The sequence below is a fragment of the Pan paniscus genome, chromosome 12 (genome assembly GCF_029289425.2).
Source record: "Pan paniscus chromosome 12, NHGRI_mPanPan1-v2.0_pri, whole genome shotgun sequence".
NCBI classification, from domain to species: Eukaryota; Metazoa; Chordata; class Mammalia; order Primates; family Hominidae; genus Pan; species Pan paniscus.
In genome coordinates, this window is record NC_073261.2 from 20,464,893 (window position 1) to 20,489,268 (window position 24,376).

General features: G+C 44.4%; 1 protein-coding gene across 2 annotated transcripts in view; it reads left to right on the forward strand.

The window, feature by feature from the left end:
- The first annotated feature begins 274 nt into the window (after positions 1–274).
- Positions 275–24,376, forward strand: part of SULT1C2 (sulfotransferase family 1C member 2) — a 28,352-nt gene continuing 4,250 nt past the window's right edge. Inside the window, exons 1-4 of one of the 2 annotated variants that reach the window (XM_003804668.6) lie at positions 275–8,650; positions 13,222–13,393; positions 13,804–13,929; positions 20,743–20,840. In XM_003804668.6, the coding sequence (XP_003804716.1) occupies positions 13,243–13,393; positions 13,804–13,929; positions 20,743–20,840 (375 nt within the window). In that variant the 5' untranslated portion in view covers positions 275–8,650; positions 13,222–13,242. Of the gene's footprint in view, positions 8,651–13,081; positions 13,394–13,803; positions 13,930–18,472; positions 18,568–20,742; positions 20,841–24,376 lie in introns of those variants that run through there. The other variant, XM_063594706.1, reaches the window with a different exon arrangement.

The following is a 24,376-nucleotide window of genomic DNA, read 5'->3' on the forward strand; positions in this document are numbered from 1 at the left end:
TAACAGTATCGTGATGCCAGCATCAACATTGAAACTAGTAGCCATCCCCATGAGAAGGAGATTTAAGGGCAGACCCCTTAAATCTCACAGGAACTGAGGATAGCACATGGCCCTTTCTCTGTGGCACGACTTTCACAGAAGCTGTTCACTCAGTGATTTCCTCCCACTCTGGAGAATGAATTCACCCTGGGTGTGCTTATCCCCAGAGGACAAAACTCCAACCCTGATTTTGTACCTAGGTGTGGCCAATGCTATCAAAGGTAAACTCATTAATCAGCATCCTGATAAGGTGATCCCAGAAAATGAGTTATTGGAGAAGAAAGCTGCAGCAACATAGGAGCTGCAGCTCTGCCAGGATGTGGCCACACACCTCGATGGTGGGGCCAATGGCAATCAGGCCTTCCTGCTGCCAGTTAACCCTGAGTCAGGGTACTCAGATAGCCCAAAAGCGAGACCTGACTAATGGCCCTTTCAGCAAAACCAGGAACTGGACCCTAATTTCCTCACCCGATGATACACCACTTGTCCTTAAATGCCGAGTGTCAGTAATCAGAGAGACAGAGAGACAGACAGAGAGAGAATGTATTTGTAACTTTTCTTTATTTTTTGTTTTTTTGGAAAAAAATACACATGCATTTTAATGTTTTCAATCAGATTACCAAAGGCCCTTCAAACTGTACCATTTTATCTCTTACTAATAGTATTTTTTTTAATACTTTAAGTTCTGGAATACATGTGCAGTACATGCAGGTTTGCTACGTAGGTATACATGTGCCATAGTGGTTTGCTGCACCCATCATCAACCAGTCATCTACATTAGGTATTTCTCCTAATGTTATCTCTCCCCTAGCCGCCCGCCCTGCAACAGGCCCTGGTGGGTGATGTTCCCCTCCTGTGTCCATGTGTTCTCATTGTTCAGCTCCCACTTATGAGCTTTTCTTTTAGTCCTTTAAATGAAATGAATTAAAACATTAAATATAAAATATGCTATTAATTTGATAAGCGCATGGGATTCTCAGCCCTTTAAAAGACAAGAATAAATTGCAGATGACCTTGGCTAGTAAGAAAAATGTCTTCAAAAAGTGATACTGCTCCACACCTTCAACCAGCAAATTACCCTTTACACTTAACATGTGAGACCCCAAGGATGAGCAAACTTCCATAGAGGAGAGAGCGAGTTATAACTGTTTTAAACATGTGGTCAGAGCACCCTCAGGTATTTGGGGAGGGGATTCAGGGGTAAGCTCTGCTGTGAGAAAGTAGCTGAGGCCCTTTGCCTCCAGAAATCCAGCCTGGAGGCCTGGTCTTGAGGGAAATGACTCAGCAAGGAATACATCTCATGTTGGTGCCAGTCCCACTACTCTACATTCACCAGGAAACAAAGCTATAGCAGGTGGCCTTAAAATGGAGAGTGATGTGGTATTCAAAAGCCTCAATTAGAGAAGCAGCCTTCTGGGGTTCAAACCCATGCTCTGCAGCTGTGATCTGGAGCAAGGTATTTACCCCTCGTTGTCATCATGACAGGGGAATAATAATAGCAGCTACCCCACAGGGTTACTAGAGGTCTACATGAAGTAATAAAAATGTGAAATTCCTAGAATTGTGCCAGTTGTATAGTAAGACATATTATATCATCATTAATATCATACAGAGATATTTTGACTGAAAGAAAAGCTACTAAACAATAAAATGCAGAAGTTTGTTTACTGAAACATGGATACCTTGAAGAACAGTAACTATAGTGTCAAAATAACCCACTTAGATTGGCTGACATCTATATCTGGTAAGTAGACCTACAGATAAAATACTGGACTGTATGAGCCCACTGTGTACTTGGATGACCAAGAACTATAACAATTTCTGGAGAGAAGTATATTAGAGTAGGAAGTCCTGGAAGAACTGACACAGAAGAAATAGGCTCAGCCACCAAGACCCTGTCATTGGCCCCTTAAGACTATCACAGTTCAGTGGGACAGTGAGCTACCCAATGTCACAGTCATCTACACTCTACCTGCTGAGATGCTGCAACCCAGAATCTGTTCCTGCTGAAGTTCTTTTCAGAAGTCAAAAATTCTGCCCCTTAAATTACCCTCTATAACCTGGGTCTGTTAATTGCCCCATGCCCTCTAAAGAACCAGTCTAAAACCCGCCATATTTATTTGGATACATCCTTCCGTTCTGCCCATCTTTTAGTTTTAGTTGCTGAGCTGGAAAGCATTAAGAAAACAAGAATCTGCTCTGTAGAAAAATATCATTATATTCTGATTTGAGAAGAACATAAATTGAGTAGAACATGTGGAAAACATAGAAAGACAGAAAGAAACAGCAATTGTAATTGGATCCTAGTTTCTCATCATCACTAAAATTTTACATATCCTGACCTTCTGATTTTAGACATTCTGGTGTTTGGGTAGTAGTACTGAATTGTGATATAATTTTCAATTGAATTTATTTAAAATAGCATGAGCCGGGCACAGTGGCTCATGCCTGTAATTCCAGCACTTTGGGAGGCTGAGGCAAGCAGATCACTTGAGGCCAAGGGTTCAAGACCAGCCTGGCCAATATGGTGAAACCCCGTCTCTACCCCTAATACAAAAAAATTAGCCATGTGTGGTGGTGCGCACCTGTAATCTCAGCTACCCAGGAGGCTGAGGAAGGAGAATTGCTTGAACCCAGAAGGCGGAGGTTGCAGTGAGCCAAGATTGCACCACTGCACTCCAGCCTGGGCAACAGAGTGAAACTGTGTCTAAAAAAATGAATAAATACATAAATAAAATAGCTTATTTAATTACTTGATTTGATTTATTTCTCTGGTAATTACTGATGTTGGCATCTTCATGTATTTATTGGTCAGATCATCATTTATGAAGTACCTGTTCAGGTCTCTTGCCCACTTTTCTATTTGGCTATCAGTCTTTTTCTCATAGATTTGTAGGAGTTCTTTATATAATCTGGATACAAATTTTTTAACAACTGCTATGTTACAACTATCTTCTTTCACCTTGTAGCTTGCCTGGTGGCAGGTAGTTGAATCATGGGGGTGGGTTTTCCCCATGCTGTTCTTGTGATAGTGAATATGTCTCATGAGATCTGGTGATTTTATAAAGGGCAGTTCCCCTGCACATGCTCTCTTGCCTGCTGCCATGTATGATGTGCCTTTGCTCCCCTTTACCTTCTGCCATGATTGTGAGGCCTCCCCAGCAATGTGGAACTGTGAGTCCATTAAATCTCTTTTTCTTTATAAATTTCCCAGTCTCAGTTATTTCTTCTTAGCAGTATGAAAATGGATGAATGCAATCCCATTCGACAAGTGGTTCCCACATCCTTCCCCCATTCCCACCCACAGTGACACATCTCATCCCAAGAGATGAGTATGGCTAACACAGGGGTAGAGGCTTTGGTGTATCTTTTTCCATACAGTTGTTGATGGACAAAACATTTTTTACAAAGACAGGATCACACCAAACACATCATTTTGTAATATGCTGTTTCGCTCACTATATGATCAGTTATTCAGTGTCCTAACATACGTACAAAACATTATTTATTAATTTGAGAAATCCTTAAAGTGTGTTGGGACTATCATAGGTCTACTTTTCTATGTTTTTGAAGGGTTCAATTATCACATATGATAGACCCAGAAACTTGCACAGGAAGCCCCCATTTAAAAATTGACTGCGCTCAAAGTATACTTTCAGTCTTTTGAAACTTGAAAGATATTTTCCCAAGAAACAATGCTGAAATGAGTACTAGGTTCTCAAGATTAGAGTAATATCTACAATGAACTCACAAGGTAGCTGAAACACCAGGCACTCCAAATGAATCATAAGTAAAAAGATAACGCTACTGCAAAACTAGCTATTAAATGAAACAGATTATTGTATTTACTTGAATGTCTGTGCCTTAAAACAAACTGCCAATTTAGCTGGAGAAAATGGTAAATGAAGTTGAAAACTACCATGGAATTTTGAAAGAAACTTTTATTTTTTTGTTTTGTTTTGTTTTGTTTTTATTATTATTACACTTTAAGTTTTAGGGTACATGTGCACAATGTGCAGATTTGTTACATATGTATACATGTGCCATGTTGGTGTGCTGCACCCATTAACTCGTCATTTAACATTAGGTATATCTCCTAGTGCTATCCCTCCGCCCCCGCTACCCCACAACAGTCCCTGGAGTGTGATGTTCCTCTTTCTGTGTCCATGTGTTCTCATTGTTCAATTCCCACCTATGAGTGAGAACATGTGGTGTTTGGTTTTTTGTCCTTGCGATAGTTTGCTGAGAATGATGGTTTCCAGCTTCATCTACGTCCCTACAAAGGACATGAACTCATCATTTTTTATGGCTGCATAGTATTCCATGGTGTATATGTGCCACATTTTCTTAATCCAGTCTATCGTTGTTGGACATTTGGGGTCTATTTTTCAAAGCTCCAAAAACTGATATTAGCGTGTTATGGGTTGAATTGAGTCCCCCTCAAAAATGTTGAAGTCTTAACTCCCAGTGCTCGTGAACGTGACTTTATTTGGAAATATGATATTTGCAGAGGAGATCATTAGGGTGAGCCTTAATCCAATGTGACTGATATCCTTATAAAAGGGGGAAATTTGGACACAGACACACACAATGAAGACAGAGATTGGGGTGGTGCCTGCAAACCACCAGAAGCTGGGAAAGAAGCATGAAACAGATTCTCCCTCATAGCTCGAGAAGAAGCCCATACTGCACCTTGATCTTGGACTTTTACTTATCAGAGCTGTGAAACAAGAAGTTTCTGTAGCTTAAGCCACCCAATTTGTACAGAAACCCTGGGAAACTAATGCAATGTGATTCTTCATTATTTCTAACTTTGTGTCAATCACGTCTCAGGATTTCTCTCTTCCTTAATACAAATGTGCCACATCCCCATGCCAACAGCCATCAGCCATGGCTGGAGTGGGGCCAGGGTCAGCAAATGGAAGGATGAGTAGGAGAATATGAAAGAAAGGAGATAGTAGAAAGTGAGGGAGAAAAAGACTTGTTCTGTCTTTCCCTGGGTGACTGGACAAGAATTAGACAAGAAAAGAGAAAGGGAGAATTAAAGCCAATGAGCATTGCAAAGTGAGAAAAATGGCTTGAGAGACATGTAATTATGTGAATTGCGGATGGTCAAAAACAGAAGGAAAAAAATTTAAACGACAAGGGAGCACAAGCCAGGAGAATGCTGAGCCAGTTTCCTGGATAATAAGCGAGATCCATGAAGTTACAAAGGAGTCAGAGTTTGCCCACATAGTACCTCACCACCTGCAGGAAAGAGCTCATCTGCTCTCTTGTGGACTTGGTCAAAGGATCTGTGTGACTGAGGCAAGTGTTACAAAGCTTGCCCGAAGCAGTTGCAGCTGTAGGACATAGCACCCAGAAGGAATGGCTATGTCCCGGGGGGAGACCTTTGCTCCTGCTGCTCCTCAAAGCCAGCCTGCTGGAACACAGGCACCTTCCACTTTGTGCTAGTGGCACAAAGCAGCTTGGCTACTTTTCCCAATTGAAAACCATGATCAGATCCCTCACAAAACTCTTCCAGGAGGCAATGGTGACTTTGGTCTTTCTAGCGGGACAGAGGCTGCCGTGTAGACATTCCCCTAACTCCAAAGAGGGCACACTTTACCTGGTTCTCAGAAACAGCTCAGAAAGTTCCAGAGGTACATGAATCACAAATCAGGGAAAAATCCATGTGGATGGATTATGTATAAACCAGGGCAGGGACTAGGGTGAGGTAAGGGCATAGCATTGAAGGAGGCATTCATTCTCTTGCACGGCCCTGGAGCGAGTGTCTCCTTACATTTTGCACCTTAGTTCCCTCATTCAAGTCCCAGTCCTGGTGAAAACTAAAGTTTTTGTTTCATTCATTTGTTTATTCATTCAGTAAGTATATTAATCCAGTTGAATGGGTACATGGTACAGGTGGTCTTAGAGATAGGCCCCAATCGACACACTGGGAGGGTAGTTAATTTCCTCATTAAAGTAAAAACAGAAAATTGCTGTAAGAGAAGGCCAAATTAATCCTATGGACCACACACTGTATGATTCAATTTATATAAAATGTCCACAATAGACAAGTCTATAGAGACACAAAGTAGATTTTGGTTTCTTAAAGCTGGAGACGGTGGTAGGAGGAATTAGGCATGACTATTAATAAACATGGGGTTTCATTTTGGGGTGATGAAAATATTCCAAAATTGAGTGTGATGATGGTTGCACAACTAAAAACATTGAACTGTACACTTGGGTGAAGTGCACAGTATGTGAATTTGATCTCAATAAAACTTATTTTTAAAAAAGCATATGGTAGTTCACAGAGAGATTGCTTCCAGCTATAACCTAAGGAAAGGCTTCAAGGAAAAGATGGGTTCAAAGCTGAAGAATCTGACTCTATGGAAACAGAGTAAGAACATTTTTTTAGAGATGGGATCTCACTATGTTGCCCAGGCTGGACTCAAGTAACTGGGATTACAGGTGCGCAGCAGTGTGCCAGGCTAAGAGTAAGAGCATTTTTGGCAGGGAGAAACAGGAGTAAACCAGGGAGGCAGGAAATTATAGGATGCATACAGGGGACAGTAAGTCATTCAGTTCACCTGGTGTGTGGGGCCCATGGTGGGGATGGTGTTATATTAAAGAAGGCCTTGAGCCAGGCATTCAGGAGGCTTGAAGTAGGAGGATCACTTGAGCTCAGGAGGTCAAGGCTGCAGTGAGCTATGATCATGCCTCTTCACTCCAGCCTGGGCAAAAGAGTGAGACCCTGTCTTATAAAAAATAAGAATTAATGAATTTAGAAGGTCTTGAATTCCAAGTGGAAGCACCCAGAATTTGAGCCATAAACAACCAAAGGATAGCCTGATCTGAGCTGAGCTTAATTTATATGCTGAAAGTATGAGAGACTAGTAGGGAAGAGACCAGAAATAAGGAGACTGCTAGAAGATTGTGCAACATCCCAGTTCATCCTCCACAAATGTGGAGGAAGCAGATACTAGCAGTGGTTACTAACTGTAAATTCTGGGATTGTAGAGACTGTGACCCATGCAGACAGCAAAGGCAGGGAGATGCAGCATGCAGCGCAGCATGGCACCAATACTGGCAGACACTTTAGTAGACTTAGGGACTTTAACTGCAGAGAAAATGTGAGGTTGCACTAAGAACTGTGAATCAGCCCTATGGGGCTGAAAATTGACAGCACTGGGATAAGTGGAACTGGGAAGAGAGCAGAAGTAGAAAAATAAAGTTCAGCCGGGTGCAGTGGCTTATGCCTGTAATCCCAGCAATTTGGGAGGCCAAGGCGGGCAGATCACCTGGGAGCAGGAGTTGGAGACTAGCCTGGCCAACATGGTGAAACCCCGTCTCTACTAAAAATACCAAAACAAAAATTAGCTGGGCATGGTGGCGCACGCCTGTAGTCCCAGCTACTGAGGAGGCTGAGACAGGAGAATCGCTTGAACCCGGGAGGCGGAGGTTGCAGTGAGCCAAGATTGCACCATTGCACTCCAGCCTGGGCAACAGGAGTGAAACGCCGTCTCAAAAAAAAAAAAGAAAGAAAGTTCAATTTATTGGGAAAAAAAGAGCCCTTTGGAAACAAGGAGGAAGAAGAAGTGTCGGCAAAGAAGCATTAGGAGGTTCAGGGTCAAAGAAGACAAGGAAAGCTTTGGCAAGAAGGGCAGATGGGGTGCAGAATTATGCTTCAATTCCAGAAAGGAAAGCACTGGGGTAGATACAAGGTTGGGGCTGGCAGAAGAGTAGCAGTTCAGAGATCATTAACACTTGATCCATTTAATTTCCCAGGTAACCAAAGACACCATGGAATATAATCTGCCTCCACTAAAGTGTACCTTTTGTACAATAAGGCAAAGTATAAATAAGTACACACCTAAGCTCTAGACTTCTGTTCTATCCTCTCTGCATTTTCGGTGTGGATGAATACAACTTGGGAAGAAAGGAAAGAAGAACCAGCAGTTTTAAGCACTTACTATTTGCTCTGCAAAGTGTATTCATCAACATTGTTGCTTTCAATCTTAAAGCATGGATTGGAGACAGGCAGTATTACCCACACTTCATAGATGCAGAAATTAAATCTCAGGCTAAGGAGGAAGGAAAAGGGAGTTCACCAAATAAGCAGGAGCCTATCTGAAGCCTGATGCATCTGGTCCTAGAGCCAACCTTCCATTTCCCCCCAGCCCCCACCTGTTTAAGCTTCTAGGCCAGTGGGAGGAGGGAGGGGCCAGGCAGCTGAGGGCCAGGAAAGATGTGAAAAACTCTAGCTGGTGACCGAGAGGAGGAGTAGAGTGTGCCCTTAGTTCATATGAACTAGAGGGAGTTGGTATTTGCACAGCAGTCAGGGTCACATGAGTGATCATGGTACAGTGAGAAGTTCTCCCTCCCAGGGCCAGGTCACAGGGTTTGTTTCTGTTCAATCCGGATTCTTCCAGTAAAAGCTTCAACTTCCCACACTGAAGCTGAGAGCCTCCCAAAGTGCTGGCTACCTGCTGAGCGCCCCTGTAACTCTGACACAGTAGTAATTTGAGCCTCTGCAATTGCCGTCTGCTTCCTGTGAAAGTCCTTTCCGTGCCCACTGACCCTTGAGTGGGCCTTTGAGCTGCTGACTTTCAGCTGGAACTTGAAGGTAAGAATATGGCTTAAAAGAAATTCTGTACCTAACTCGTTAATTTATTTTTTAACCTTTAGCCACATAGGTGTGACTTTATAGATGCATTTATTCAAACCAGAAAAGATCCTAAGAATCTGATAAAATAATATAAAAGAGTTTTGTTAACAGCCTCCAGCCTAAAAATTCAGACCTAGAAATTCAGGACCCCCCTCAAATCACCTCCAAAAGCTCTCTCTCCTGTAATACTATCTCTGTCTCCCACCCTGATCTTTTCCCAAATACCCTCCCTGTCCCATCCTCCTCCAGGGCCAGCTCAACTTCTCTGGCCAAGACTATTTCTTCTTCCATGACAGCCCTCCTCTTATGCCAGCCATTGACTAAGACACATGCTGGGCCTGCAAGGGGACTGAACCAGATCCTGTGCTCCAAGGGTCCAGACTTATAAGCAAGTAATTGTAGGACGTGGAGTAAGAACTATAAAATTCGCACACAAAATACTATAGGATCCCATGGAAAGGAGTGATTACTTCTGTTTACAGAGTCAGGGATGCCTCCACAAAGGAGGCCATAGTGATCTGGCCTGATATGATGAAAATGTCCCTGCTGGCTGCTCAAGGGGGAAATGTATGTGTCTACATGCCTGACTCTCCAAGGGCAGGAACCATGTGCTGATGTGGCCCAGCAATGAGGGGCCTGGGGAGGGTGAGAAGGACTTGGGACTTCTCCTGTGGGAACTGGCAGATCCCTCTGCTCCCACTGCACTACCCAGCTGCCTCAATCTCTTGCTGCATCTCCTTCTCCCAGCTTTAGCCAGATTCTATCACTCCCCGTGCAGGCCTCCAACAAGAGCAATACGGTGGGATCCATAGTTCACTGGACAGCCAAGCCCTTAACCACCCTGGTCCTCAGCAGCAGCAGGTGCCCTTCCACACATGTTCACAGCTGTGCCCAGGCCCTCGGACATCAGCTACCTGCCCAGAGCACAACGCCTACCACAGAGTTGGTCAATGTGTTGCGTGAATTATTCTCAGGGCATTAGTTCAAGGCCAGAGCCCTAAGCTCACATGTACACCTGCCTACAGGTGTACATTGGGAAGTCCCATAAATACATCAGACTCAACCCCAGAATTGGACTCACCATCCGCTCACCCCCACCCTATGGAGGACCTTCTCACTGTGTCCTTACATGGTCTTTCCTCCATGTGCACACATCCCTGGTGTTGCCTTGTGTGTCCTAATCTCCTCTCATTACAAGGATACCAGATTGGAATAGGTCTCATCCTAGCGGCCTCATTTTAACTTAATCACCTATTTAAAGACATTATCTCCAAATACAGCCACATGCTAATATACTACGGATTAGGACTTCAACATACGAACTTAGAGAGACACGATTCAAACCATGATAATGTCCGTCTTAGTCCATTTTGTGTTGCTATAACAAAATACCTGAGGCTGGGTAATTTATAAATATAAGAGGTTTATTTTGAATCATGATTCTGGTGGCTGAAAAGTCCAAGAGCATGGTGCTGGCATCTGCTCAGCTTCTCGTGAGGGCCATGCTGCATCAAGACATGGTGAAGAAATAGAAAGGCAAGCAGGCATGTCTAAAGGGACCAAACTCACCCACTTCTGGGAGATGGCATTAATCTACTTATGTGGAATCCACCCTTATGGCCCAAACACCTCTCACAAGACCCCGTGTCCTAGCACTGCCACACTGGCAGTTAAACTTCAACAGAGAGTTTTGGTGGGGACTAACTACAACCAAACCACAGCAGTATCCAAAAAGTGTTTTGTAGTTTTATGTTTATATATATGTATACTTTTTGTTCATAACTATGTATAAATAGTTTTCTATCACTATCACTGCCATAACAAATTATCAAAAATTTAGCAGCTTAAAACAATACAAGTTTATTATCTCACACCTCTGTAAGTCAGAAGTCCAAACAGGTGTCTCTGGGTAAAATCAAGGTGTTGGCAGGGCTGCATTCCCTTCTGGAGGCTCTGAAGAAGAATCCCTTCCAAGCTCATTCTGGTTGTTGGCAGAATTCAGATTCATGTGGCTGTAGGATGGAGGTCCCATTTGCTTATTGGCTGAGGTTCATTCTCAGCTTCTGGAGGTCATGCCTTGTCTTGTGTTCCCCTTTGTCGCTAAGCCATCAATGGCAAGTTGAGTCATTCTCATGCTTCCAAACTCTCCAGCCACTTCTTCAGCCACACGACTCTCTGACTGCTCTTCTACACCCTTGTCCACTTTTAAGTGCCCTTGTGGTCACATTAGACCCACCTGGATAATACAGGACATGCTCATTGCCTTAAGGTTCTTAACCTAAATTCCATCTGCAAAGCCCTTTGCCACACAATGTAATGTATTAGGAATTAGGACGTGGACATCTTTAGGGCCATTATTCTGCCTACAACAATATACATTTGAAAAAGACAGATAGAAATACATCAAAATAATAACAACTCTTGTGTGATAGATGTTTTCCTTGTACATTTGGACTGTTTCCAAAGTTTCTGCAATGTATAACTTTAAATTCACAATAAAAAAAAACAAGAGGCAATTTTTAAAGAAGGAACATAGGATTCGTATACAGATGTTGGCTGCGATCCTGGGCAAGTTATTGATCATGTGACTCTCAGCTTCCTCACATTTATGAGGGTGATAATTATTCCTTCCTAATAAAATTGTCATATGAATTAAAGAAAAAGAAAAGTCCATGAAGGACCTAACATAGAAGGCCTGCAAGAAATGTTTGTTCTTATCCCTCCTCTCCTGAATTTGATCATACCATAATCTCAGGAGTACTGTCCAAACTCCACCTTCTTTGATGTATTATACATACAATACAACTGCTTCTCATATTTGAAAATTTTCATAAATAATTTGTCTTTCGTTTTCCAAAAATTGTCTTCATCTTAAAGGGCTCAGCTCAATCTGGAAGCAGAAGCCACCATGAAAACTGCCCTCACTAATCTGGGCACCTAGTTTTCTCAACCATTCCATGAAGCAGCTGGGCCAGATTATTTTATTCAACCTCTAGCAAGCATGTACTGTTACATTTTCTGTAAGGACCCTTTCAGCTCCGAAGTTCTATCACTCATTTTCAGCAAAAGTTAAAATAAATTAATGTATACAAGGCCTCAGCCCAGCGTTGGCAAATTGACGTGTTCGATAAATGTTAGCTTTTAACTACTATTTCATTAGTAGTAGTAGTAATAAATGTCTTCCGGAACCCCAGTAGCCAAGCCAGTTATCCTTGAGTAACAGTGATTTACATCTTCTGCTTTCTCTTTTTGGTGCATTTAAAAGTCTTCCCTCAATACAACAATGACAACACACACACACACGCACACACACACACACACACACACACAATGCAAAACTGGGCAAAGCAGATATTTCTCCCACAAATGGCCAATAAGCATGATAAGATGCTCAACATCATTAGTCATTAGGGGAATGCAAATCAAAACCCCAATGAGCTATTTATCACCGCACAATCATTAGGATGGCTATTATCAAAACCAAAAAAACAAACAAAAAACACAAGAAACAACAAGTGTTGATGACAATTTGGAAAAACTGGAACCCTTGTGCACTGCTTGTAAAAATGTAAAATGGTGCGGCTGCTGTGGAAGATGCTGTAACATTTCCTCAAAATATTAAACATAGAATTACCAGATGATCTAGCAATTTCACTTCTGAGTATATACCAAAAAAAATTGAAAGCAATAATTCAAAGGATATTTGTACATCGATGTTCACAGAGACCTAATTCATGACAGCCAAAAGTTTCCATCAATAGATGACTGGGTAAACAAAATATAGGCTGGGCACGGTGGCTCACGCCTGTAATCCCAACACTTTGGGAAGCCGAGGTGGGTGGATCATCTGAGGTCAGGAGCTCAAGACCAGCCTGGCCAACATGGCGAAACTCGGTCCCTACTAAAACCACAAAAATTAGTCAGGCATGGTGGTGGGCACCTGTAATCCCAGCCACTCAGGAGGCTGAGGCATGAGAATCGCTTGAACCCTGGAGGCAGACGTTGCAGTGAGCAGAGATCATGCCATTGCACTCCAGCCTGGATAAACAGAGTGAGACTCTGTCTCAAAAAAAAAAAAAAAAAAAAGGAAAGGTGTATATCTACAGTGAACTAGGGAAGGAAATCCCATCACATGCTACAACATGGATGAGCCTTGAAGAGATTAAGCTTTGGATCAAACTTTCAATTAAGCATAAGATTAAGCTTAATTAATAAGACATTCACAAAAGGGCAGATATTATGTGATTCCACCTAAATAAGGTATATAGAGTCCATAGAGACAGAGAGTAAAATGGTGGTTGCCAGGAGCTGAGGGAGGGGGAATGGGAATTATTGTTTAATAGATACAGAGTTTCTGTCTGGGATGATGAAAAAAATTCTAGAAAAGATGGTTATAATGGTTGCACAACAATGTGAATGTACTTAATGCCTCTGAACTGTACACCTAACGATGGTTAAAATGATCAATTTTATGTTATGTATATTTCACCACAACTTCTTTAAAAATCTCCTCTATTCTTTTCTCATAGGGACCCCAACCCTGAGACACTATGGCCCTGACCTCAGACCTGGGGAAACAGATAAAACTGAAAGAGGTGGAGGGGACCCTCCTGCAGCCTGCAACTGTGGACAACTGGAGCCAGATCCAGAGCTTCGAGGCCAAACCAGATGATCTCCTCATCTGCACCTACCCTAAAGCAGGTGATTGCAGGGTAGGAGGGACAGCAAAGACCTGCTGAGCCAGCACAGGCTCATCACTTAAGTTAGAATTCCCCTTCTTAGGAAACCTGCTCCTTCTTATTGTTCCACAATGGGTTTTGGAGCTCAGGGCTCACACAGGATGCCTGATATCCGAGTTTTCCAGGAAAGCTGCTATGCTCTACCATGCACTGGTCTTGGGTGGAGAGACCCTTGCCTGTGCTGCTCCACTCCCTACAGAGATCCAAAGCCCATCCCTCATGGACTTCTATCACTCATGGCAAACAGGATTCTGACCCAAGGGGAGGTTGATGCAAACACCAAGGCTCTACATCCTCTTTGTTTACTCGGGACTCTTCAGGGAAGATTGTCTAACAGATTTCTGCTTCTCATCCTTCCTTTCTGAGCCTCAGGGACAACGTGGATTCAGGAAATTGTGGATATGATTGAACAGAATGGGGACGTGGAGAAGTGCCAGCGAGCCATAATCCAACACCGCCATCCTTTCATTGAGTGGGCTCGGCCACCCCAACCTTCTGGTGAGAGCACCCCCCTCTTTCTCTCTTCCTGCTTTCTTTCCCTCTCTCTTCTGTTTTCCCCTGTCTTTTCTCACTGTTCTCTTCTCTCCTCTCTCTCTCCCCCCCTCCTTCCTCTTCTCTCTCTCCCTCCCTCTCTCCTTCCTCTTCTCTTTCTCTCTCATTTTCACTGTCATATGTTTCTTCCTTTTATCTTCCTCTCATCCTGTCTACATATTATTTAAGATTTTTTACCAAAAGTGAATCACCAAATGAAAAGGATGTGTGCTAGGGTCAGATTCTGCCTTATTTTCTTCTTAAGCCCTCCCTCTGATCATGTGCAACTGTAGATCACATTGAAGATGTGAAAAACTGTAAGCCATTTATTCCTTCTTCTATCTGTACCCCAACCTGATAAAACCCAGTGCAGCCAGGAGGGTATCCAAGAATCGATAATTCACACACACACACACACACACACACCCCATTGCATTTGGAACCAATTATTTCTGTTCAACAGAGAAGACTTTTCAGGTAATGCTCAACCTAGAAGTGTTTCTCTTCACATCAAAAAATAAAGCTAAAAAATATAACCAGAATGCTATATTTCAGGTAACTGGAGCTGCTGGAACTATTTTGCAAAACAAGGATAGGAGGAAGGCCTACTTCCCTAAGTTACAGCATTGCAGAGATCCATGTGATAGAAAGCTGGGAGCACAGTAGCTGAAGCTATGAAAATGTAGTTAATGCAGCTCTAGCATGAAGTCTAGACTTGGAGCAACTGTAGACAGAGGTCTGATAAATCCCTAAAAATGTCCTAAGATAGAAATTCCCTGATCTGATGCATACAAGACACTTGTAACCTGTGGAAGGAGGTGTCTCCAAGTCAGAATAGCCTTAAAGGATTTTGCTTTCCCCTATGATCCTACCATCCAGCCCCTCTGGCTCCTCTGGCTCTCGAAGAAGAGAAAATGGTCACTAGGTAGGTAACTACTGGCTTTGTAACCCAGTGCCTGTTCCCGCCCTGCTCTGAACTACCTGTGGGGCTCTGACCCCATAGACAGGCCAGCCTCTGCCTGCTTAACCATGATCTCACTCCATGCACCATCAGGACCTGCTGTTTTGTGTGTGTCTGGTCTTCTGTTCCTTGAGCAGCAGGATGGTATAATAGTTAAGGACTACCAGGGTTTAAATCCTGACTCCATCACTCACCTCACAACGTTTAAATCCTGACTCTGTCACTCACCTCACAATGTTTACATAACCTCTCTGTGTTACAGTTTCCTTAGCTGCAAAGTGTAGATAGAATCAAGGCCTATCTCAAAGAGTTGTTGTGAGCATTAACAAATTCAGTATAGGTAAAAAGCTTGAAGCAGTGCCTGACACTCAGAGGATACTATCTACATGTTAGCTATCTTTACTAACCACTTCTCCAGGCCCCATGACCCCATGTGTTCCCTGATTATCTAAGACCAGCATTTTTTGTTTATTTAAAGATGGAGGCTAGCTCTGTCACCCAGGCTGGACTGCAGTGGTGCCATCATAGGTCACTGCAACCTGGAACTACTGGGCTTAGGCAATCTTCCCACCTCAGACTCCTGAGTAGCTGGGACTACAGGTGAACACCGCCACACCTGGCAAATTTTTTGCTTGTAGAGATCGGGTTTCACTATGTTTCCCAGATTGGTCTCAAGCACCTGGCTTCGAGCAATCCTCCTGCCTTGGCCTTCCAAGCCACTGGGATCACAAACATGAGCCACCACACCCAGCCCAAGAACAGCTTTTGATCTTTGTTCTACCTCCTGCCCCTGCCGCTGCCCAGTGTCTTACCTCTGGCAATTTGAGAGATTAAAGAAAGAGGAGAGGCCTAAGCAAGATTTCTAATGAAGTATTCTCAGCAGTAGAGAGCAGAGTGTTCAATTACTAAATCAGCATAAAAACCAGGATAGAGCTGTAGAATCCAGAGAAAGGATGGTAATCAAACGGCCAGCTTGGCATGTCATACAGAGGCACCCTGGCCTCTTTAGGAACCAAGGTGCCCTGTTTGAGAATAACAAACAGTCTCAGGCTTTATGATCTGCCCAGCCACAGAGAGCTGAATGCTGGCTGGAGACTCAGCTGTGCAGTGATCGTTTGTTTGGTTTTTTTTTTTGAGACAAAGTCTGGCTCTGTTGCCCAGGCGGGAGTGCAATGGCATGGTCTTGGCTCACTGCAACCTCTGCCTCCCGGGTTCAAGCAATTCTCCTGCCTCAGCCTCCCAAGTAGCTGGAATTACAGGCACCTGCCAGCATGCCCAGCAAATTTTTGGTATTTTTAGTACAGTCAGGGTTTTACCATGTTGGCCAGGCTAGTCTCGAACTCCTGACCTCATGATATACCCACCTCGGCCTCCCAAAGCACTGAGATTATAGGCGTAAGCCACCGTGCCCAGCCAGTGGTTTTCTTTCAGAGTAGATAATCCCTGCCAGTCGAGATGAGGAGCATCACTGGGAGGAGACCAGTTGCTGACATAGACTCATGGCTGTCGGCCAAAGGTCTCAACCACCCTTGGAGCATTCTGGAGTGGTCAGACACTACGGGACAATGGACGAGCTTGTGCCCTGCATGGTCAGTCTCCCTTCCAGGCCCCCTTCTGCTCTCCCATCAACTCCCAGCCTCATAGCCGTTCTGTGACAAAAGGGATTACATCTGTGACCCACAGAGAATTGGTTTGGAAAGACTTTGAAAAGACCTGTGTGCATGTGTGTGCATATGCATGTGTGTGTGTGAACTGTATATAGGTGAAATCTAGGAATGATCCACTTAGTTTCAGCAAACATCTATGCTCAAGGGCCTATGCTGCTCATAAGACCTCACACCTACTTGCCCCCAATAAGTTATAGTCCCATGGAAGAAACCAATGCAGATGATATAACAACAAGCATGGAGGGCTACTGGCAGGGTGAGGGGAACATGGCCAATGAACCGTTCCTGGAGGTGACACCTGAAATGATAAACCGTTGTCATTACTAATTTTCTGCCTCTGTCTCCTGCCAGACTGCAAACTCTTTGATGGCAAGAAACAAGTTCTGTTTAACTTTGTACTCCCATGGGGCTGTTTCTACAGTATTGGCTGAATTGATTTATCCCTCACAGCCACATGCAATTTGGCTCAAATCCCAAGGCTAAAATCTTAGTGCAACTGACAAAGGCCAAAAGTGACCCCGTTTTCCCCCTTCTTCCAAGCTAGTGGGCTTGGGAATGGGCCCTGCAGCCTGGGCTGTGTCATGCACACTCTCCACGCTGTGCTTCTCCACCCTGAGTCTGAGCAACCATCGTGGTATTCCTGGCGGGTGAGGCAACCCCATGGGGATTTTCTGAATCATTGATAAGAGAGAGGTGGGGCGAGGGTGTGGGGGGGCAGAATGTACAATGTACCTATGTTCATAAAAGAAAACACTGGTCAACTGCTTTATGTCAAGCCCCGACTCCACAGTATCTCTCTCCTGTAGGGGTTTTTTGGCAGAAAAATTTGGAGTTAGAGCTGGACTGAGCCCACCAACAGGGCTGGATCAGGAGTAGGAGTGGGCCTTCTTATTTGTCATGGGCAGGAAGGATGACTGTGAGTCATCTAAGGACCATAATGACTGAGTACAGATTTCCCAATTAGAAGACTGGGTCTCACCGGGCGCGGTGGCTCACGCCTGTAATCCCAGCACTTTGGGAGGCCGAGGCGGGCGGATCACGAGGTCAGGAGATCGAGACCATCCTGGCTAACACGGTGAAACCCCGTCTCTACTAAAAATACAAAAAATTAGCCGGGCGTGGTAGCGGGCGCCTGTAGTCCCAGCTACTCGGGAGGCTGAGGCAGGAGAATGGCGTGAACCCAGGAGGCGGAGCTTGCAGTGAGCCGAGATCGCGCCACTGCACTCCAGCCTGGGCGACAGAGCGAGACTCCGTCTCAAAAAAAAAAAAAAAAAAAAAAGAAGACTGGGTCTCTTTTAGGCATTAAGTGGTTACTGCCCACAGGGCATTAAATCAGGTGTAATAGGAAAGAGGAGAGCCGCGAGTACCAGGAAGGAAATCAACCAGCCTGCAGATCTCACTTTCTGGCAGATTCCCTGAATTTGCTCCCCAGCTTGGGATTGACAGTCCAACTCCATCCATAACCTTCCCTTCTGTCCTCTATGTCTGCTAAGGTTTCTTATAGCTTTCATCTCCATTTCTCTACATTGTGCTTCTTTAGCTCTGCCACTATTTTTCTTTTCAGCTATATAAGCTCTGCTATTTAACCCTACTCATTGTAGGTTTTCATGTCCAAACACTTTATAAATCTTCCCCGTCTTTTTAGTAGTCTCTTGTTTCCTTGCTCATGTTTTCAACTTTCTCTTTTATTCCTTTGCACTTTTTTTTGAGACAGGGTCTCACTCTGTCACCCAGGCTAGAGTGCAGTAGTGCAAACACAGCTCACTGCAGCCTCAATCTCTCGAGCTCAAGCGATCCTCCCATCTCAGCCTCCCGAGTAAGCAGCTGGGACTACAGGTGCGTATCACCATGCCCAGCTAATTTTGGTATTTTTTTTTTTTAGAGACAGGATTTCACCATGTTGCCCAGGCTGGTCTCAAACTCCTGAGCTCAAGCAATCCACCTGCCTCAACCTCCCAAAGTGCCAAGATTACAGACGTGAGCCACTGCCCCTGGTCTTCTTTGCATATTTTAAACATAGTTATTTATATTCTCTATTAGGTACCCAATAACTGAGGTCACTAGGGGTTTAGTTCTTCCACCTGTTTTTTTCTAGCTCTTGTTCATAGGGCTTTTCCCTCATTTGTTTTGTAATTTTGTATAAAAAGCTCTTTTCTCCCTGTCTTGATCTCACACCTACATTGGAACATTTCCAATCTGGAATAGTTTAAGTTAACTTCTGGTCCAAGCTGGTAGTATAATTTCATATCCATGCATGTAGTATGAAAACAGGATTGTGGTTATGAGTTCTCAAGAAAGCCTCTTTTTCTGCACCCAGAGGCAAGGCAAGGAAATTACCTTACCTCTCTTTGGCAGTAGGTGATCTTTTTCTCTCTCACCTTTCACTGAGGTAGCAGACATTTGAGTTTCTCCGGCTAATGCATGGGTCTCTGTTCCTAATCTGTGCCTCACTAAAGTCCAGGGCTACCAGCCTCTTCCCTGAGCAGAGGTCACTGAACTGAGCACTGGGTGTCCAGAGGGTGAACCCACTCAGGGCAGCTGTCATCAAAGCCTTTGCCCACTTCTCCATCTTGCAGCTCCCTCCCTCTTCACTTTGGTCCCTGGAGGGTCCCCTTATTTTCTTATGAGCCTGATTATGCACTTAAATGATATGTTTGGTGTTTTAATCAGAATCTGCAGGTGTGTGATTAACAGGAAAGATCTTCATAATGTTCAGGCCACCATGTCTCCAGCAGTGAAAGTACTTGGAGAGACCCTTGAAGAGTGAGTGGGACTGTCCAGATGTGTAGAAATGAGAGCCAGAGGGAGGCACAGGGGCGTGGGGCAGCAGGACCAGGGCATGTGGAAGGACAGAGTGTGAGCTGGCGTAGAGGTGGAGCTGAGAAAAGAGACTAGAGGCAGGAGAGCTTTGCAGCTCTTCTAAGGAATATGGACTTCAAAAATGGTTAAAGGTGGTTTTCCAACTTTTCTTTTTAGTACCAAAACACTTTTTTATTTAACAAAAATTACCATGACTACATGATCCAGCAATTCCACTTCTGGGTATATATCCCAAAGAAAAAAAAACAGGGTCTGAAACAGATACCTGTACATCTACATTCAAAATAACATTATTCACAATAGCCAAAAGGTGGCAACAACCCAAGTGTCCACCAATGGCTGAATTGATAAACAAGATGTGGATATACAATGGAACATTACTCAGTCTCAAAGAGGAAGGAGATTTTCTGCACTAACTTGACCCAGCTCCTCTGACACGATTCGCATGAGCCTCTGATTCCCACACTAGAGTGGAAGCTCCTTAGGCAGAAGGTCTGTGTTTTTCTTGTCTTTGTTGCCTTTTCCCCTAACCTCAGCTTAACACAATGATTGCACAAAGTGCTCATTAAGGCTTTTAAATGAGAGAGTAGAGGCCGGGCACCGTGGCTCATGTCTGTAATCCCAGCACTTTGGGAGGCCAAGGCAGGTGGATCACGAGGTCACCAGATCGAGACCAGCCTGACCAACATGGTGAAACCCTGTCTCTACTAAAAATAGAAAAATTAGATGGGTGTGGTGGCCAAGCGCCTGTAATCCCAGCTACTCGGGAGGCTGAGGCAGGAGAATTGCTTGAACCTGGGAAGCGGAGGTTGCAGTGAGCCGAGATCGCACCACTGCACTCCAGCCTGGTGATGGACCAAGACTCCGTCTCAAAAAAAAAATGAGACAGTAGAAATCATGACTCACAGGCCAGCAAGTATACATGTTTTTAGAGATGAAACAAGTGATTGCAAACAGGCCGGGTACATGAGACAGCCTGCTGCAGGCACATGGGGGTCATCTCTGGCTGGCAGGAAGGTGAGGGAGTCCTCTCTTCTCTGGTCCTGGCTGACTCTGCCTCAGCAGGACTTCACTTGCCCATTCTCACCTTCTGTCACCTCATCCTTAAAGTGACAGAGTAAATTAACTCTAAGGCCCCATCCAGGACTCAAGCTGTGTGATTCTACAAAAATGAAAATTATATTAATAATCCCATTGTAAAATCCCAAAAGAAAGTCAAGAGACTAGCAGAAAGACAGGTGGGTGATGGGATATCCTGGACAGAGCCTGGATCATGAGGTCCCCGTGTAGTGCTTGTACTACGCAGATGTTTCCTCTTGAACTATTTTAAAGGTGTGGAAAAAGCCAAAGCAATGCCCTCTCCACGGATACTAAAGACTCACCTTTCCACTCAGCTGCTGCCACCGTCTTTCTGGGAAAACAACTGCAAGGTAAGATACCAACAGCTCCCTGTGACAGAAGGGAAAGTAAGCCAACCAAAGCGAGTCCTGCAGACCCCAACGCAGAGCATTCGTGATCACCTTTGCCCCTCCACTGTCTCTGATGCTTACCAGCAAAGAGAAAACATAAAGTTCTACATTCAGCAGGACATTCACCTGAACAGTTTCAAATAGGACATGAAGGCAGGATCCAGACTGAATGTTTGGAGGGAACTAGAGACATGGGGAGGCAGTGAGTGCAGTAAGCGTAGCTGTGAAATGAAGGGGAGAAGATGGTGGTTCCAGGCTGCAGGCCATGGGGAGGTTTTCTAACAGACCAGGGAGGGAAGAATGAGAGGAAAAAAGCTAAAGCTCTCCCCAAAGGGGGCCAGGCGCGGTGGCTCACGCCTGTAATCCCGCACTTTGGGAGGCCGAGGCGGGTGGATCACAAAGTCAGGAGATCGAGAGCACGGTGAAACCCCGTCTCTACTAAAAATAAAAAAAAACTTAGCCAGGCGCGGTGGCGGGCGCCTATAGTCCCAGCTACTCGGGAGGCTGAGGCAGGAGAATGGTGTGAACCCGGGAGGCGGAGCTTGCAGTGAGCCGAGATCACGCCACTGCACTCCAGCCTGGGCCACAGAGCGAGACTCCGTCTCAAAAAAAAAAAAGTTCTCCCCAAAGGGTAAACAGATGAACAGGCCGAGCAACGCTCTTGAGGACACCCCACCTCTGCCTCTGGTAGACTCTGAGTTCTTCGTTTTATTTATTCTGTGACTTTATTTGTATGCACCCCAGTGCCTAGTAAGTTCCTGGCACATAGAGGGCATTAGACACGTCCTTGCTGAGTAAATACGGAAGTGGCTGTAGAGCAGGTGGAGTCAAGGGTACAAACTGAGCTGCCAGCCTTGGTGAGAAAGTGGGGCACTGTTTCCTTAAAGGCAGGAATGAAGGGGAAAGAAGGGCTAAGAAAGATATGTTGCTAGGGGACTGGAGTGAAGTTGGAGGACTCAAATGACTTCAGTCCTTTTAGTAATAATGTTGGATAAGGGGACAAAAACTTCCATTTCCAGAATTATGGCAAACCAGGTGTTCTGAACCCCTGAAGCCCTTATACGTAGAACATCCAGGATTACTGCATTAAAAAATCACAAGTTTCCTTTTAATGCATAACTGAGATCAAAATAAAGTCCCTAAGTTTAGAAACTGCAGAGGAAACTGAAACTCAGGCAAATTGAGACTGGGACTCTCCTGGGGAAATCTGATGACCTGGATAATCCAGCAATTTAAGTTTTAATGGCTGCACAGGGACAGGGTCAAAGCCCATGGCACAAGGAACCAGAAGAATGAGGAGCCAAAGCTGGGACCACTGAAGGGCTACATCCTCAGTGGATGGGTGGAGGAAGCAGAGGAAGACCTTAGGGAACCACTCTGCCTTGACCTAGGCGCTCAGCTCCCTTGAGAATGTATAGCCACAGGTTTACTCTCTCAGGGTTTGAAATTCAAAATTGCACTCCTTGCATTGTCCAAGAAACTACAAGCAGAGAAATTACACAAGGTGGTCCCCACAGCCAGTGTTCCCCGGTCCTCTCTGGAGGGACACAGCTGCAACTCAGACCCCCATAGGATCCCCACTTGAGCTCACCATCCCACATTACAAAATACACAAAAGAACAAGCCACCATGAGATGCAGTCTTCAGAAAGAACCCATGGAAGAGTCAGACCTCAAGAACTTCAGACAATGTAATTATCAACTCTAGAAATAAAAGAAGGTTCAAGTTGTGTGAATAAATGAAAAAGTGTATCAAAAATAAAATAAAGAAATAAGATGCTACTTTTAGACACAGAAATATTAAGTAAATAAATGGAATTTCTATAACAAAAAAATATAAAATCATGGAAATTAAAAACTCAAGCATAGGATAAAGTGCAGAACAGCTGCATAGAGAATTAGTGAACTCAGACAGGAAGGTTTGAGGGTAAAGGTTTGAGGAGAGAGGAGAGACCTGTGTCTGGAGCTAAGAGCCAAGAGAGGGAGCACGGGAGGGATTAATAAAAGGATTATCAAGCAGCAATGAAGAGGAAGAAAACTGAGCATAAAAAATTTAGAAACTAGGGGAATTTTTTAAATCAGCATTTCTTAAAACCTTCTTTACTGGTGCTTGGCAGCTTGGTAAGTTGGAGAAGAGAAGATGGGGAGTAGGACTTAGTAGACAGCAACAGAGTCAACGCTTTCAGGAGCAGGGTTTCTCAACCTTAGCACTTGCTCTAAAGGGCCTGGGACTTGATATAATCAGGCATGGCAAGACATGCAGGTACAGTGGTGACTGTCGTAAGGAAGAAGTGTGTCCTCGCAGATCCCTAGAACAGGAGGCATGGCATGTCACACAGAGCCTCACAGGGAAGCAATGGGATAGGTCAGGAGGAAGAGACAGTGAGTAGAAGACATGGGCAAGAGCCTTGATGTGGTTTCTTTCGGAAAGAATAGTTGAGGCAAGGTAGGCAGGCTTGGGATTGGCCAGTTTGAACCACTGGAGCAGGCTTTCAGCCACAGGGGCTTGGCCTAGTGGTCTGGTATCTGACCCTGGGATGGTCAGGGCAGGTGAATAATGGCCCAGTGTGTAAAAGCCCAACAGCGGAAGTGTTGGGGGTATAGGCTCTGGGGTGTTGTAGGCAGTTCCTCCAGAGTCAGCAAAGCCCCAGGATGTCAAAGCATCAGATACAGAATATAAAAGACATAATTAATACAGCACTCCTGACATTTGGGGCAGATTTTTCTTTCTTGTGGGTGGGAGCAGGGGGACTCTTCTGTGTATTGTAGAATGTTGAACAGCATACTTGGCCCCTGCATGGATGCCAGTAGCACCACTACTCCAAGTTGTGCAACCAAAAATGTCTCCAGACATTGCCAAATGTCCCCTAGTGGATACAATCATCCCATCATACCCAATTGAGAACCACTTAAAAGTGAAAGAATAAAAAAGCACAGCATTGAAATAGCTGGTCATAGATCTGAGATGCATAGTCAAGAGGCCCATTTGGCATTGATGCCATTAAAATGTGAACTGAGTACTGGATAAAAGGTCAGATTTGGTAAAATGAAAGGTTGGGAGGGTGGAGGGATGTGAAATTGTGGGCAAAGTGGAACTTGAAGGAATGTTTGTAGGGGCAGAGCTGAAATGATTAGAGATGGAAATCATTCAAGCTGAGGAGGCCAGGAGAAAAATAGGAGCTATTTTCTTGCTGTGTGGCTCAAACTCTTAAACATGAAGCTTCTGTGCATCTTTGGGAGGGTGCGCGAGGGGTCATCAGTTTACGCTGATACTGTGGAAGTCTCCTATTCAAGTGGCAGGTCATAGTTTACAGAAAAAGACTTTGCTCCTGATACCAAAGGGGCAATCAGGCAATCTAATCCTCACCAATCCCTAATTGATTAGCTAATTAAAAGGACTGAGTTTGAAGTAGAGAGCAGACTTGGTGACAAAGCAGAGACAGAAAGAAGAGGGAGGTCACAAGGCCAAGTCGCAGGGCCAGCACTGCAGAACTGAGC